This window comes from Aythya marila, assembly GCF_965140915.1.
Source record: "Aythya marila genome assembly, chromosome: 5".
Taxonomy (NCBI): Eukaryota; Metazoa; Chordata; class Aves; order Anseriformes; family Anatidae; genus Aythya; species Aythya marila.
Window position 1 is genome coordinate 7,283,008 of NC_139046.1, and position 15,967 is coordinate 7,298,974.

General features: G+C 37.3%; 1 protein-coding gene across 6 annotated transcripts in view; it reads left to right on the plus strand.

Moving 5' to 3' along the window:
- SYNE2 (spectrin repeat containing nuclear envelope protein 2) overlaps positions 1–15,967 on the plus strand; it is a 186,354-nt gene that overhangs the window by 45,148 nt on the left and 125,239 nt on the right. For all 6 annotated transcript variants that reach the window (XM_082762021.1, XM_082762025.1, XM_082762024.1 and 3 more), the window contains exons 20-34: positions 134–307; positions 1,244–1,378; positions 1,534–1,689; positions 2,865–3,076; positions 3,325–3,400; positions 3,708–3,826; positions 4,428–4,551; positions 5,456–5,613; positions 6,082–6,229; positions 7,670–8,268; positions 9,121–9,300; positions 9,837–9,987; positions 12,126–12,284; positions 12,954–13,115; positions 15,620–15,721. In XM_082762021.1, coding sequence (XP_082618147.1) covers positions 134–307; positions 1,244–1,378; positions 1,534–1,689; positions 2,865–3,076; positions 3,325–3,400; positions 3,708–3,826; positions 4,428–4,551; positions 5,456–5,613; positions 6,082–6,229; positions 7,670–8,268; positions 9,121–9,300; positions 9,837–9,987; positions 12,126–12,284; positions 12,954–13,115; positions 15,620–15,721 — 2,655 coding nt within the window. The remainder of the gene's footprint in view (positions 1–133; positions 308–1,243; positions 1,379–1,533; positions 1,690–2,864; positions 3,077–3,324; positions 3,401–3,707; positions 3,827–4,427; positions 4,552–5,455; positions 5,614–6,081; positions 6,230–7,669; positions 8,269–9,120; positions 9,301–9,836; positions 9,988–12,125; positions 12,285–12,953; positions 13,116–15,619; positions 15,722–15,967) is intronic.

Sequence of the window (15,967 nt, forward strand, 5' to 3'; positions counted from 1 at the left end):
TTGCCAGGGGCAAAAATTAGATCATTTCAAAGATCAGTATCTCAACTTGAAAAACTTGAGTGATGTAATGAAGCAATCACATTATGTAATGAATGAAACTTGTGCGTATTCTGAAAAGTCTCTTTCTTCCAAGGCTGTCATGGGTGACATGAACAACATCCTGCCCAAATCTGAGAAGAGTCCCTCAGAAAAGGAAGCTTTGCTCAATTTTGAAGAATCACAGATAGACCTTGAGGCCTCTATTTCAAAGGCTGTGCAACTTGTCAGTCAAAAATTAAGTCCCGAAGAGCATATTTCAAGATACGAGGTAGGTTTCTTTTCTGAACAAGCTGGATGGAGTATTTCTTTTTGTGTTATTTGGCATTTGAAAAGCTAAGGTACCACAGTGAGAAAAGTAAGAGAGATTTTTTTGGTAGCTATTAATGTTTTTTTTCCAACTTTTTGGTTTAGTATTTTAACCCATACTGACTTGGTAGACTATTTGAATAAGAAAATATAAAGCTGTATACCAGTTTAGTCAGTGCCCTGTCCTAACTTAAATTATTCCATTATCCACAGATGCCTGTGGGTACAGCCATTTTGTTGCCTAATAAATAAATAAGATTCCCATCTTGAATCATATGCCTAAATTTTTGGACAAGTTATTGAAGTAGACTATAAATGCTGAATCTCCACTTTTTTCTTTTTTTTTTTTTTTTTTTTTTTTTTTTTTTCCCCAGAGAGTAAATTGTAAAGAAAGTGTCTGATCTCAGAATTCAGATCTCTTAAAGAGGTCCTTATTGAGGCAGGAAAAATTGAAGTGCCCAAAATCTGTACTGCCTCATGTTGCACAGTGAGTCCTGGGCAGCCATGGGCAGGGGCAGTGCAGAGCTTCTGGAACTGTTCACAGGGTCCCAATGCAGCTGTGCAGACCTTTCACTTGCCTCCTGGCAGACGTGGGACATGGCACGTATGTTCCCTGGAAATGAAGCAGAGTTCAGGAACCTTAATCTTTCTTGTTTGCTACTTTGCTTCTTGTTAGCTTTGCTCCAAAAAGCATACACTGATGTTGTTTGCAACTTTTTGGCAGATATGTGAGAGTGGAGAATGCCCATGTATTCATCCATGCAAGGGTGACTATAGCCCATACATGCCATTCATATGTGCTTTATGCATAGTTTTTGTATGTTGTGTCAAGTCATTTTACTAGGTAAATAGGCTACATTTGGTTCTGTTTATTTTTCTTTATGGTGCTTTTTTGCAGGAAGCTTTTAATGCTCTGGACAATAAAGTTCTTGACAAATTTTTGAAAGCAGCTGAACAACTGAAAAATATTTCATCTGATCAGGAAAAGCTGGTAGTGGAAGAAAAGAGTAAAGATGTTCGTAAAAGATGGGAGGTGAGATAATAAAGGAAGGAGAATCCACTGTCTGTTCTCATTAGGCCTGGCAGCTTGGAAAAACAATTTTTTGCCACAGTATGTTCTGAGGCTTTTGTTTGCTTTATAATACTGTTTGCCCATCTTATGTTGATAATGTGTTCTGAATTTTGCAGGCAGTTCATCATGAAATTATGTCCTATGTCCAGCTCATGATAGAGAGGGAAAAAAAGAAATTTAACACAACCTTAAAAAAAATCAATAAGCAACTAGGTAAAGAGAAGAAATTCCTAAGTATGGATAAAACTAAAGGGCTTCTCAAGGAACATGAGGTACCTGACCCACTCCTTTTCTGCTCACCTACCTCTCTTTCTGAATGCATTGTCTGTCCTTCCTGCTCCTGCTTCCTTAATATACAGTGTTGCAGTCTGTGTTTGTGGAAGTTTTTGCTTGGTGTTATGTAAACACAGAACAAAGAGGCCACCCAAATTATTTCATTGCATTTTTGACTGCAGATACTAGCTTCTTTGTTAGAGTTATCTCCTTGTTGTATGTGTGGTATCTTTTCAATTTTTTTTTTTAGTACAGCCTTGGAGCATAAAACAGATTTATCTCTGCAAAGTGTAAAAATAAGAAATGTTTCTGTGTTCTTGATTTGTTACAGTTATTTTGTTATAGTTGTATAGCTGGTTTAGGTGCCTTCAAGTGAGAGTAACTTCTCACAGTGCAATAGTCCCACTTCACCTCTGTGTTTGTGCTACATACAAATTATTCAGTTAGGCATAAGACTTTCATTTTTTACTTACTGGGCTGAGCCATAGTGAATTTTACATATTCTGTAAGCAATATTTTTTCTACTTCATTGCTATTAGTATTTTCCTCCACCCTCTTTAATATGCATTGATGCAGCCAGTTTACCACTTACAAGGGTAAGAAAATGCTCTCTTGTTGAAATTCTGGTCTTTGCTGAATTAAGTGTAGTTTTTGTATTTGCTTCTCATGGGTTCGTTCTGAACAAATATTGCATAAGCAGAAGAAAAGAGAAATAAGCATCCTTAGGTGCATTCCTTCTGCTCATATGTTTGTTACATTTATTAATATATTGATTTCACACTCAAAAGCAGAATTATCGGTGGGGAATACTTTAAATACATTTTCCAATTCTATTTTTTCTGTAGTCAATATAACATGTCTTTTCAATGTAAGTATGCAGAGGACTTGGGATCAAAAGTAGATAGAATTGTAGTAACAAAAGGAGTTTCAAAATCAAGCAGGAGTCAGTATAGTCTTGGGAATGCAGCTGGGGAACACATTCCCAAAAATCTCAGTTTCTTTCCTGGCTTTATTTGAGAAAATAAATGTTTTTCTCCTGGTTTGACAGCTTACACTTCAAGTGCATTCATCCAAGAAGACAATAGAAAAAGAAAAAAAATAATTATGTGAATAATTAGAATTGCGCATCCTTATGGCTTAACATGAGTTTATTGTATTATTTTTCTTTGTTTAGGCCTTTTTTTCACAGGAAGGCAGCCTGAGAGAACTTAGCAAGTCATTAGAAGATCTTAAAATATTGGGAAGACTAGCAAAAGAAACTGTCCCAGACATTCAGGCATTCATTGCAGACTGCGGACAAAAGCTAGAAAAGCTTCAACAAGTTGTGTCAGATACTCACACAGCCTTGCTGTCTCGTGCTGGAAAAAGAGAGCTGTCTAAGAAACAGTGAGTGCATGATGTGTTGTAACCTCATAGAAATCAGATGTATGTTGTGACATGCAAATGTACTAACAAGTACATTACTACAGGCAACTGTACTTTCTAAACATTTAATATGAGGTTTTATAAATGAGCATGTTTGGTAACTTTTCTGCACAGCTGGGCTCTTAGTTTGTAATCATTAGCTAAGGTTTCTTTTCTTCCCTTGGTTTTCCATATTTTGTTCTTAAGCCAAAATTTCTTTTAAACCATAGGGACTCCATTGTTGCTTCTGAGAATGGAGAAGAGCCTGGTTCTTCTGAACAAACCGATAGACTTTCAGTACAGGAGGTAAGAAGTCAATGCTGTTAAGAAAAACTGCTCTGTCTAGAGAGATCATTGGTAAAAGGAAAAAATAATTATTTCCGTTACTGCTCTTACTGTGGCAGGACTTCAGGGCTCTGGTCACAGAGCAAAAACCCTTTCTATTTGGAAACTATGACTAAGTAAATGTTAAAAGCAACATGCATTCGTGGTTATCTCTCGTCTTCTTTGGCACATGTGAAGCGATAGCTTCTTGCAGCTCACAGCTGCCTGCTGATCTGTATTGACACAGCATGATGCAAAGGTCATTGTCACCTTTTTTATGTTTATTTAGACATCAATACCAGCTGCAGAAACAGTTTTGGAGACAGATGTGGAACATCACAATGGAGAAACCTGTGAAAAGATGTTTGAGGAAGACAGTCATTTGCCCTCACCAGATTTATTAGAGAGGTAATTTTCAAAGGATAAAATGTATGTGTATTTAGAGATGATACAGTGCTAGACATCCATAAATTAATTGAATGTGTCAAACATAAGGCACACTTTAATTGTGAAAAAATCTGTTCTTGTTCTACTACAGTTTACTTAATATTGCTTTGTGATTAATAAGGAAACACTGTAGTAGGTAAAAATTTCAAACATCAGGGCATTGAAGGAAGAACACTTAAAGCTATAAAAAAAGAATTTTCTGCTCTTTTGTTAGACAGAAAAATCTGTATCATCAAAAATCTGCCTTACTAATAACTGCAAGTAGTGTAAAATAAAAAATGTGGCAAGTTTTTAAAGAACTGACATTTTTACATTCAGAAAACTGAATTTGGAGAATGCCAGCAGGCATTCCCACATGAAGATTAGCCAGGTGAGCAACGTCTCAGTGCTTTTATATATTGCTCCTTTATGCCCATTCAGGTGGGACTTATGTAATAATATGCATTTGCAATAGAATCTGCTTACTTTATATGGCAGCCTTGATTAGCAAGTCCCAACCTCTGCCATGTTCCATTAAATTAGAAGTAATACTCTCTCTGAAAGTGATTCCATCTTTCTTTAGCTATAACACAAAAAGAAGTAACCTGGAGGAACTATTACAAATAAGCAGAGAAAAAGTAGCATCTGGCTTTACTGATGAAATAAAAGATACTTCATGTCTTCAGAATAAACTGCATGAACTACAAGTAAGTCTTCATCTTTTAAAAACATATTTGGTGCCTAAGTTATTATTTTTTCATGTAGAGCCATCGCCTTCCATGTGTTATGTGTGTTGCCAAGGGGTAAGGAGCATCCTTACAACCAGATTTATTAGAAGCAGAGGGAAATGAAGGGTTCAGCATTTAGCAGAACTGAATTGCAACTTAGCAGTGGAGGTTTACCAGTATTGCTGAAAGAAGAAATTGGTGGCGATCAGTTCGTGGTCTGCCGACTGAAATGGATCTAATGGAAAAAATAACTGTAGAAAACAGCTCTGTTGTCAGTGGGAATGGGAAATGATGGACCAAACCCAGGGCTGCAGAAGTCTTCAAAGTTGAACCATCAAATGCCAATGGTGCATGTGCAGAATGAAACTCTTCCAGGACTTACAACTTAGGCTTGTGTGAAACTTAAGGGGCTGTTAAGAGGCACATAATTAATGTTGGGACTTTAATTATTAAAATTTTCCAAGTCTTCTGTAGAACAGAGCACAAAGGCTATCTAGCACATTAGACCTTGGTGTGGTTCTAAGTTTGTGTTTTGTTCTTTTGAACACAGATAAAATGAGATATTTTCCATTCATTTTGTGTAAAAATGGCTGAACCATATTTATTGAACCTTTATAAAATGTAGGCCAGGCATATGTCTGACATAGAAAATTTTGTTATAAGAAGCTGACAGAGATTTACACACAGCTGAATTGGGTCTTTAAAAAAAAAAAAAAAGAAATTCTTAACTAAAGTTGACATTTTCAACTTTTTCTGCAGAAACTCTTGTGATTGTCATTTTATGAACTACCCAGTCTGTTGTAAAATGCAGAATCATATTAATTCAATTAACTATTCATATCTTTTAGTTGATAGAGATTGATACCACTTCCATACCTTTTAGGTGATAGAGAATGATACCACTTCTGGTTGGACACAGTTGGGAAACATCTCATCTACCTTAGAAAACCTTGTGGATGAAGTGGAAAGGGCTACTCTCTCTGAGACAAGAAGCAAGCTAGAAGGAGAATGGAAAGAACTTCAGGATATTATAAATACCAGGTATAAAATAATATTTCATGATATTGGCAAAGGAGTAGCTCATCAACGGATGCTTGTGAAGGAAATAATGTAGTTTAGAGAAAGTATCTGTGTATTTTAAATTCTTTTTTTTTTTTTTTTTTTTTTTTTTAATTGCATGAAATTAATCTTTTTCTTAATTATACATAGCTCATATGTATCTTGCAGATAGTGTGGTTCTCTCCAGGAAGCTCAGAGCCAGATCTTTGTAGCATTGCTGTGCAGTATTCTCAAGCTTATTTTTATTTCCTTCAACCTTCTGGTTAAATGCACTGGGATTCACACTGCTTGTATTACTAATCAATAGAAAAACTCCTTTGACCCCGGAGGAGGAGGATTAGATCAATTAGACAGTCAATTACAATACCTCTGTGGCTTCTTGTGCTGTAAAATGTCAAGTGTCTTTTCTTGCTGGCTTTCCTAGTTTGTGTTTCTTTATGTTTCTTGTAGAACAAATTCTTTAAGGACTGCTTTGGAAATCGTTTTGCCAATAGAAAATGAATCCATTCTTCTACGTGAATTAGATCAGCGGCTGAACAAAAAGGACATCCAACAGTTTAATCTGATGAATAGTGATCTTGCTTACAGGGAGCTAAAGGTAAGGGAAAAGGCAGAGATGCAGAGACAACACCCTAACCAGAATAGTTCTTAATATTTGTAGGAACTTGTGAACTTCATGGTATTTCTCTCTTAGGACTTAGGGACAATTCACAAGACTACCCAAAACTTCTGACATCTAACAGCATTTTAATCCATACACTTCAAATGCCATTGCTCCTGTAGACTCAAGTGGGCGCCCTTGATAGTCTCGACTGTAAAAAGCATAGCTGTGAATATTTCATCTTAGGTTAGGACTTTTCTTCGTTACAGATCTATGCTGTTCCCACCTGGCTTTATGTCACTTTGTGGAGTGATATAAATAATGCAGTGTTAATTACTGAGCTAAACTAAGCTGCCTTGTGTCACATCTGTTGAGGGATCTGAGCATGCCTTAGGATGGCTTTGGAAGGTCTGCATGTATGCAGTAATTTATTCTGCTGATATCAGTATCTTGTGCTTAGACTCTGGTCTGTTGATTAGGCAGAGTCGATGTTGTTTTTTTCCTAATATTCTGTCCCCGCTGAACATGTGGACTGCTACACAGTACTGAAAGTTTGTGTTTGTCTGCCCTTGGCTCTCAAGCTGAGTAGGGTTTAGGTCTCTCAAGCTCTTGGGCAGAGTGCATGTGCACTCTTTGTCTGAAATGACTCTGGAAGTGTCTTGCGTTTTTTCCCAGCCCTGCACTTCCAAGTTTCACAACAGTGATGTACTGCTGTTTGCCTGAGGGCTGCGTAATCCTTTAACCAGACAGTGTGCAGGCTTCACAGAGAGAATTTTACATGTGTGTAAGTTTCCTCCAAGAATATCGCAAAAAAAAGAATTTTAAAGGTGGCAGAAGTAGCAGTCTGCTGTAAGAGCTTGCTGGTTTCAGTCCCAGGACTCTTGTAATCCTTTTCTCCTATTTTTGAGGTTGCTGGCAAGAGATTTGAGCTTTTTTATAGTGCTGGTCATATTACTTGTATGTGAAATACCATTTTACTTGATTTTTCTTTTTTTTTCCCCTTCCTCCACCAATATCCAGATGAGGAAAAAATGTTTTTCTTTCTCAACCACCCTATTTAGCATATTTACTGTATTGCCATGACAAAGTCATTCTGCCTTAATCTGATTGCCTCGTAGTGCCTTATGTCTGTGTTTGTAATATGATATTATCTCTTAGCAAATGGCTAATTGAATGTATAGGCGTAATGATTCAGATTTAATAAACTCAATTGCATTTAATGTTGTTTTCATATCTAGATCTCCCGCAGTCCTAAATTGCAATGAAAATTCCAAACACCCAAATCTTAAAAATGTTCTCCTTCACTCTTTTAACGATATATATACATATATTCTATTTGGATCAGTATAATTTGTTTTTCAGTCATAGGTTCAGCTTGAATATAGGATAAAGATTTTCTTTCACTTGCTAACACTGTTATGATTCTCTCAATTTCAGGAGCTACAGAGGTCCATATTAAACCAGATTGAAGTGTGCAAGCAATTGGAAAACCTGGACAGTTCAGCAAGAGATGAATTTGATCCAATAGATCTGCAAGCTGCAAGTAAAATTATGTTTTATTATCAAAACCAGCTTGAAGAAATGAGCCATAAAATGCAGATCCGAGAGACAGTCCTTAAAGATCTAGAAGCTTTTATGGCCTCACTGAGGAAGATTCAGAGTTCCGTAAGACGTCTCACAGATTCCTCGGGTCAACCTGAAATACAGGAAAAAGTGTTGAGAGAGGCTGCACAAGAAGTCTCTCATATGGCAAAAGAGGCTAAATGTTTGGATGAACGCCTGAAAGCAGTTGATATTTGCTTGGAAGATGCTGAGTGTGGGGGAGAGACCTGGTGTGAAAAACTAGTTCTGAATTTATCTGAAGAGCTAACTATGACTTGTGGTCACTCAAGTGATCAGATGCTGACAGAGGAAAATGATTTATACAAGATATTTTCCACAAGAAATTGTGAACTCCTTAAAAACATTCAGGATCTACGTGATAGAATTAACAAAATAGGCTTGAAGGATCCAACGATTCCAGCTATTCAACAAAGGTGAACTCTTTTTCAAAGCTCTTGTAATTTCATAATTTCAGTGAACTCAGAGGGCCTATGGCCCCTTTTTGATAGAGCACTGAAACACAAATGTGTCTTAAAGCGTCTTTGTAGCATTGAAGAAAATCGAGAGTTTGTCTTTTATTCTCTGCCTTACAACAAAGGAAGCCTTCTCCAATTTTTTTCTTTTAAAATACTTTGTATGTACTTGTTGGAAGCAGTACTGATGAAAAAGAAATGGAAGGAGGTTGATTGTTATGATCTTAATTTTCAGTAAGCTAATTCTCAGCCAGGGAGACAGATCTTCTTGCTAAGCAGTGACGTGATCTAAACCCTTGAGTTGGAGAAGCTTTGTGTTATTTTACCATACCCTGAGAAAGTCACCAACATAACTTGTATAACTCTGATACTGTTTCAGGGGAGCTGTCTGCAGCCTCGCAAAGGACGAATAAACTGTGTGTGGGGAAAATGGGAAGGGAAAGGAGTTTTTAAGCTGTGATTTATTTATTTATTTGTGTTGTCAAATCCCACACACTATGGCATAACTTCCTTTCTTAGACCTTATTTTAAGATAGCCAGAATGCCCTTAACATTTTAATGCAAACTAATACGCTATATTCATACAAATCTTATTGGCCTTTAGGATTTTGGATTACTTTCTCAAGCAGCTCTTAGGTCAGTGTAACTGATCTGAAGGACTGAGTCAAATTACATTTTTTATGGTGTCATTTAATATAGTAAGTATGTGCAGCTCAGGATGAATTTCTAGAGAACTTAGTAATTACATTGGTGAAAAATCAAAGGCTTGCTTTAATATAAGTCTGTATTTCTTTTTTTTTTTTTCTAATAAAGGGTAAAATCATTAACGGAATTGGAAAAGGAATTAGATTGTGCTGCTGTTGAAATGAAATCTATGCGAGAAATCACTAATAAGCTCCTGCAGATGAAAGAGGAAAAAGCAGAGGAAGCAAATGAGCAGTGCAGAGTTACAGAGAGGTTATGGGAGGATACAAAACTCTTGCTTGCTGAATGGTAAGAAGAAAAGTTATGTTCTAAAATAGCATTGTACAAGTAAGAGGTTTGCTTGTAAAATGAAACATCAAAAAAGCCTTAGACCATATCTTAAAGCAAGTGAAATTCTGGTACACTAGGAAATGCTACTATTATGATGCTATAAACAATCTTAATTCCTAGAATTGCACATAGAATTTTGCAGCCAAAGCTCATTAATTGTATTTATTTTTAAGAAATCACAGTCCTATCATTTAGCAGTGAAATGCGGTGAAATGTTGAACATAACTGGTATCCAGAAGAATGGTTAAATATGAATCAGAGGCATAGTATAGTGACTGGCATTTGTTTCAAAAAAAACCTGTCCCTTAACCACAACAGGTGTCACACGGTGTTATAGAGTTTGTGCCAGTTTAATTTATCCTGCCCATTTAATTTCTTCTGAACATAATAGTCAAACTCCTCATGTGTTTGAATATAGGAGAAGGAAGTGAACAAGAAGCTTAGGCTGGTCCTTTATGCATAGCCAATAAATAGTGTATCTCTTTTCTTAATAGCCAGGAGCAGTGTGCAAGGGCTCTGGAGCTCCTGAAGCAGTACCAAAGCTGCAAAAGTAGTCTGACCAGCATCATCCAGAAACTGGAGATTGTCCTTGCACAGCAAAATTCTTACATGGGGAAGGAGAATTTGAACAGACTCATAACAAAGGTGAGTAAAAGAAACTTAATGAAGTTTTTAAAAAAAACAACAAACAAAGTGTTCAGGTGTAGGGTTGACCTTGTATGCCTTGGCTTCAGGGTAAATGTGAAGTCCTTGCATTCACTTTGGCTTCCAAACTATGTTTACAGTCCGTACTCTGGTTTTAAGTTGATGTCTTAAGTTTACTTAGTGAATCAAGGACTTGTTAAGGGGGTTTTGATCTAAAATGGAAAAACTGTTTTGATCTAATACCAAAATAAGATGAAATCCTGTCCTACCAAAAACACACGTTGAACTCAGCAAGACCTATTTCAGACATACCCATTAGAATAATTATATTTTTTCCACCAAGTTAGAAACCTTCTTCCTTCTTCCACTTCTAGGAGGTAGTTTGCAAATGTACAAAAGCAGCAAATTGATTCACTCCTAAAGGGACAGTTTAAAACATTGTACCACTTCAAGCAAAAATAGTATCTAATGCAACTCTAATGCTTCCTGGGCTGAAATGTATGTACATTGCTGCGTGTCACTGCCACCTTGCTCAGAGCCAACCTGGGGATTGCCAGCGTGCTGCTGCACTGGGATGAGGGCTTCTGGAGGCCAAAGCAGTTTTGAGCGGGCTGACAATGCAGTACTTCCTTGAGCTGGCTGTGTTTGCAGCGTGAATCTCTGATGTTATTCTGACTGCTGACCGAACTGTGCTGCGGTTAGAAGCCATAGTAACACATTTCACTCCTCTTCTCTCCTAAAATCGTACCTAAAAGACAGACCTTCTATATAAGAGGTTTGGCCTCAGTAAACAACTTCTACTCCATGCTGTCTTGGTAGCAGTTAAACATTTATAGTAGCTTATACATTAGGTGATGAGACTGAACGAGCAAGTACTGCTGAACACTCCCCTGTATTCAAAAGTTACCTCTTGGTCAGACAAAAAGTTGACTGCTGGCTACATTCTTCTTAGCCACATGAATACAACCACTGGACATAGGTGTCCGCAGCTAATGGATTAGGGAACAGCAGCATTTCCACTGTGGCCATTTAACTGCACAGTTTTCACTTTCCCTGGCTGGGTTGTGTAACAAGTTATTCAGATGCCATTTTTAGGCTATCTGATGAGGCATCAATTATACTATTCAGGAACATTTGTTCTCAACTGGTGCATGAATGGTTAAATTTAAGGAGCATAAATATAATACTCAGGCAATGGGATGGGTGTCCATGTGCATCATTTGCCTTCCACCCCACCCTGAGTTTTGCAACAACTACTCTCAGAATTGCAATCTGCAAGAGCAGCTGCATAGCACAGATGTCCTGGAGTACCGATGATTTGTTATTTACAATTATATGTAATGGCAACAGAGAAGATTGTCTGCCTTGTTCTGGTTTGTAACTGCCATCCCTCCCTCCCTCCCCTTTTCTCAGTGGTTGACAGCGTCTGTATGAGAAGACGCTTGCCAGCTCTGGGAAATGGGAGCTTTTAATATCAAATTGCTTAACGCTAGAGGTCAGTGTTTCATTTCCAGTACGCTTCCATGTTGTTTGTAAACACTGACGTTGCAAACAAGCACAAAGAAGCAGTCAGTGCTTAATTAGAAAATAGAAAAAAAGGACATTTCTGCTTCTCATAGTAGCATATTTGATAATGGCTACATTAAAGTAGGATCTAAGCTCTTTTTCTTTTTTTTTTAAAGTAGTTCAAAACCTCTAAAGTTCCAGGTTATTTTCTTTTAGACTTGTAAGAATATGTCAGACAATTATTACATTGTGCATTGTTTGTTTTTGTAAGTGAGGTTCTATGTATGGATATATACAGTCCCTTTGGATCTTGTGATTATTATTTTTAAATCAAACTGTGGTTTTGAATCTTATAGTCAGAAGTATATTGTCTGTAGTTCCCACTCAGCTGTTTTTCAGCCAGTAACAGAACAATACAGATTTCTAATAGGGAAATGTTCCTATCAGCATGACAGGGATATAATGGCAGAGGATACATTCCTAGTCTCATCACATTACATTAAAATGATTATTTTCTGTAGTGCTGTTATTTCTCTAAAGTAAGAAGAATAGCACATCACTTTACAACATTTTACTGAAGAAACTGTTTTAAGTAAACATGTTTGTAAATATCCACTTGGTCTTTTTCACAGATTGAAGAGGCAAAAGAGGAATTTCATGATCACTCTGAAGATGTAGACAAAATAAATCAGATCTGCAAAAACCTTCAATTCCAGCTCAATAAAATGAGAAGCTTTGAGGAGCCTCCATTTGAGAATGAGGCTAACATCATTGTGGACAGATGGCTGGATGTATGTAAAAAGCAAATTATCAGGGTGGTCTTATCTGTTATGCATTATAGTAATTGATTCTGACTAGTGTGTAATATTTGGAATAAATTAAGTGCAATATGGTAGATTCTTAAGAGAGAAATCCAAGTGTTTACCAGAGCAAAGCTTACAAGTGGCTATTGGTGTAACGCTTTTGATGTGTCAGGTAGTTTATAGCATTGGCGCTCTTAGCAGTAAATAATTCTGGGAGATGCAGAATGGCAATATTAAGCTTCCATTAATAACTTTAGTGTATTTAGGCTTTGGAGACAATTGAGAGAATTACAATGCTGGTACTGTTGGTGAGAAATGTTTGCCATAGTTGATATAAGCGGTGCATCAGTACTGAGATTAGATGGTATTTACTGAAAGTAGATAAACATTAATGATCAAGGCTCCTTCCTAAACCTGCCTTAAAACTGGCAAGCTGCCATTGTGATTGGTGTGTTTAGCGACATGTGTAGCAGGGATTTAAATATCTTCTCCATGACCAGTTTGCCGTGAAGACACATGAGATTTTTTTCCCTTGCCGCACTTGTTTATGGGGGTGGTTTCATCTCGCTCAGATTATATTACACTGATTTTGTTTTTAGAATGTAATTTAACATTTTGAAATCTGTGTGCATTTTCTGTATATAAATCTCTTGGTAGATCAATGAAAAGACTGAAAACTACTGTGATAATTTGGGAAGAGCTCAGGCTTTGTGGGACAAACTTCTTAATTTATCTGGCACAATCGACGCTTGGGCAAATGCAGAACTCAAGAACATTGAAGACCATTGTCTGACTGAAGAGGACCTTACACAGTTAAAGGTAATTTGAATGGAAATTCTTTACCCTAAACTCATGTTCTAGTGATATAGACTTCTGACTATAAGCATGCACATCACAAAGAAATATCCGCACTGCAAAAGCAGAGGAAGTCGTAACATTTGCAATTGTATCTGCCTGGACAATTTCACTGAAGATATTGTGTAATGTGCAGGGGGTAAAGGTCTTGGAAACTAATAAATAGAGATGTGTTTATGCGTATACAGGCTCTGCGGATATACAAAATTATTTTAAATTAATGGAGCACTACAAATGCTGCTTTATGCTACAAATGCACCCTCATCCCTTTGTGCTATACAAATATATAGCAAAGAGAAGGCCTGGAAAGCTTGTAGTCTAAATATAGTGGTGTACATATTTCCTCATACATAGAGAAGAAAGAAAAGAGTGTATATAGGTTAATGATTAGTTTTCTAGTTAGAAATTATCTGTCAGTGAAGATACTGGAGCCTCAGAAACGGCTGGGCAATGCACAGTTCAAGAAGAGTTTGTAGATATGGCTTATTTGCTTTTGGGATCCTTGTCTTGGTATGCATCCCAGTGTAACTTAATGTGACCCTAGTAGTAGTGGCTGGCTGCTACAGGTCATCAGGCTGCACACGGGCAGACATCAGTGAAGCCTAGGCAAGACCTGCCCATGCCTCTTCCACACAAGTTATAGCATTAACTCTACGAGTAGGGGTGCAGTGGGGTGTAGAAATACATGCCCTAGTTCTGTGTTGTTGAAGAACCTCATGTATAGGGGTGAATGTTTTAACTTCTGACTTTAGGGCCATAATGAAACAGCTGCACTGCTCTGTTATAGTTACAGCCATTCTTTGCTAAACAGAAATAATTTCCTGCTTGAGTGGGGTTGAAACATAAATAAATCCCATATCCACTGGTTTGAAATTGTGCAGGCAGCTTTTTCAGAGTGTTTACATGCTACAAATGCCCTGTTTTTCCTTACACTTATTTGCAACATTATTGCTGCTTCTATTTGTTCATTTGTTTTAATTTGCAGAGCAATAGAAAGGCAAGGTGTTCTTTTTATATAGATCTTCCCAGTGAAACAGTAGCACACGTGCTGTGTAGAGGTGGATATTTTGTCACATTATCATTTTCTTTACCGCTCTATTGTTAGAGTTGACTTGGGGTAGTTCGGGTCCCTGGGGACTACACTAAAAAATGCACTAGCTGGTGACTGCATCCTAAAAGCCATTTTGTTACCTAGAAACTGCTGAGGCCCACAGTGGTGTGACCATGCCCCTGACATGCCTTTCTAGTGGTGCTCAGGAAAGGCTGTGCTGAAGGTGGCTGTGCTGAGGTGTTGTGGTTTGGGGTTTTGACTGGAACAGAGTTACTCTGCTGTTCCTATGCAAGAGAATAATTCACAAAAGAGAGGGAGAGAAAGGGTAAAGGAGAGACTATTTCCCATGAGCCACTCTAAAAGTGGAATAGGGGAGAAAACTGAATTCAGTGTATTTGTACTTTTGTAAAGTGATTAAAGTTTCTAGTGAGCGTCAGAGTTAAGTGGGATTAGGTTCATTAATCTGAAACATTAATCTGGGTCCTGAAACATAACGTTAACGTTAATTACAACCCAAATTGCTGCAATATGTATCACATTACATAGGGTTGAAACCCAGGGTCCTTTGTGACCACTCAGCAGAGCACAGGTGCATGTGCTTTCAAGAAATGTATCACAAAAAACGGAGTAATGAATTATTTGACTGTATATTTAGAGACAATTTCAGTATAAATAACATGGGAGAAGTCCTCCTTTCCTCTGTTGCCAATATGGAAATGGGAACTCTTTTAAGGACTGCAGGGGGTGAACGGGTGTTGAGGATTCCTTTTGTAGAGATTGCAAAGAAATATTTTGTCCTGAGGGAATTTGGAAACATGACTTGGGAATCTGAGACAGCGTGACTGTTTTTGCCATATCCTATTTCATAAGTTGAAGCTGGTATCTGGTATTTTACTGTCATGTTATCAGCTTGTTCCAAAATCCATTCTGATGAGTAGAGGTCTTCATATACAAAGGGGGATACTTTAAAAAAGCACGTACAGGAAGTGTTGTGTTTTATCACATCATTGCCAAAGTGTATCATCATGATGCCAATTCTTGACTTGTATGTGATATCTGAGGATATTTTAAGAGATGTTACACCTTTTTAAGAAGTAATAAATAAATACAAAATAAAGATTATTTTCCTCCAACTTTGCATGGATTCATGTAGAAGTAAAGAAGTTAAGATTGTTAAATTGTGCTAGATTTGCATTGACTACTGCTTTTACCTGAGAAACTTGGAATGTTTCTGACCCTAGGACAAAAATGTCTGTCTAAATTGCTAGAATGACAATCAGGAAACGGACTGGCTGTGGGAGCTGTATATGACAAAATGAAGAATTAGAAAAGGAGTAATATATTTTTTGAACAGAAGCATAGAAATTATATTTGAGAGAAAGCAATATAGGTACAGATGTGTTTTTTCCACCATTAGGCATGCTTACGAGTTCAAGAGCAGAAACTCCAGAAATTTGACAACACAGTGGCCGAGATAGAAGAACTTCTGAATAGTAATGAACCTCCACTGGAGCTACAGGTGGGAAGAAGCTTTTACAGCCAAAATCCTGGTACTCGTGACTAAAAGCCCTGCTTCTAGCATCATCTTTGCCAGAAAAATTTCTTTGTTTGACTTAAATCTACCTAAAGATAATTACAGATATTTTGTTGGCTGTTAGCACTGGCACTTCATTTCATGTCTTTCCCAATCTGTTGGAACTAAAGTTGTCATTTTAAACACAAAGGCTTCTCTCTGTCATGTGCCTTATCAGGGCTCAGACCTGAC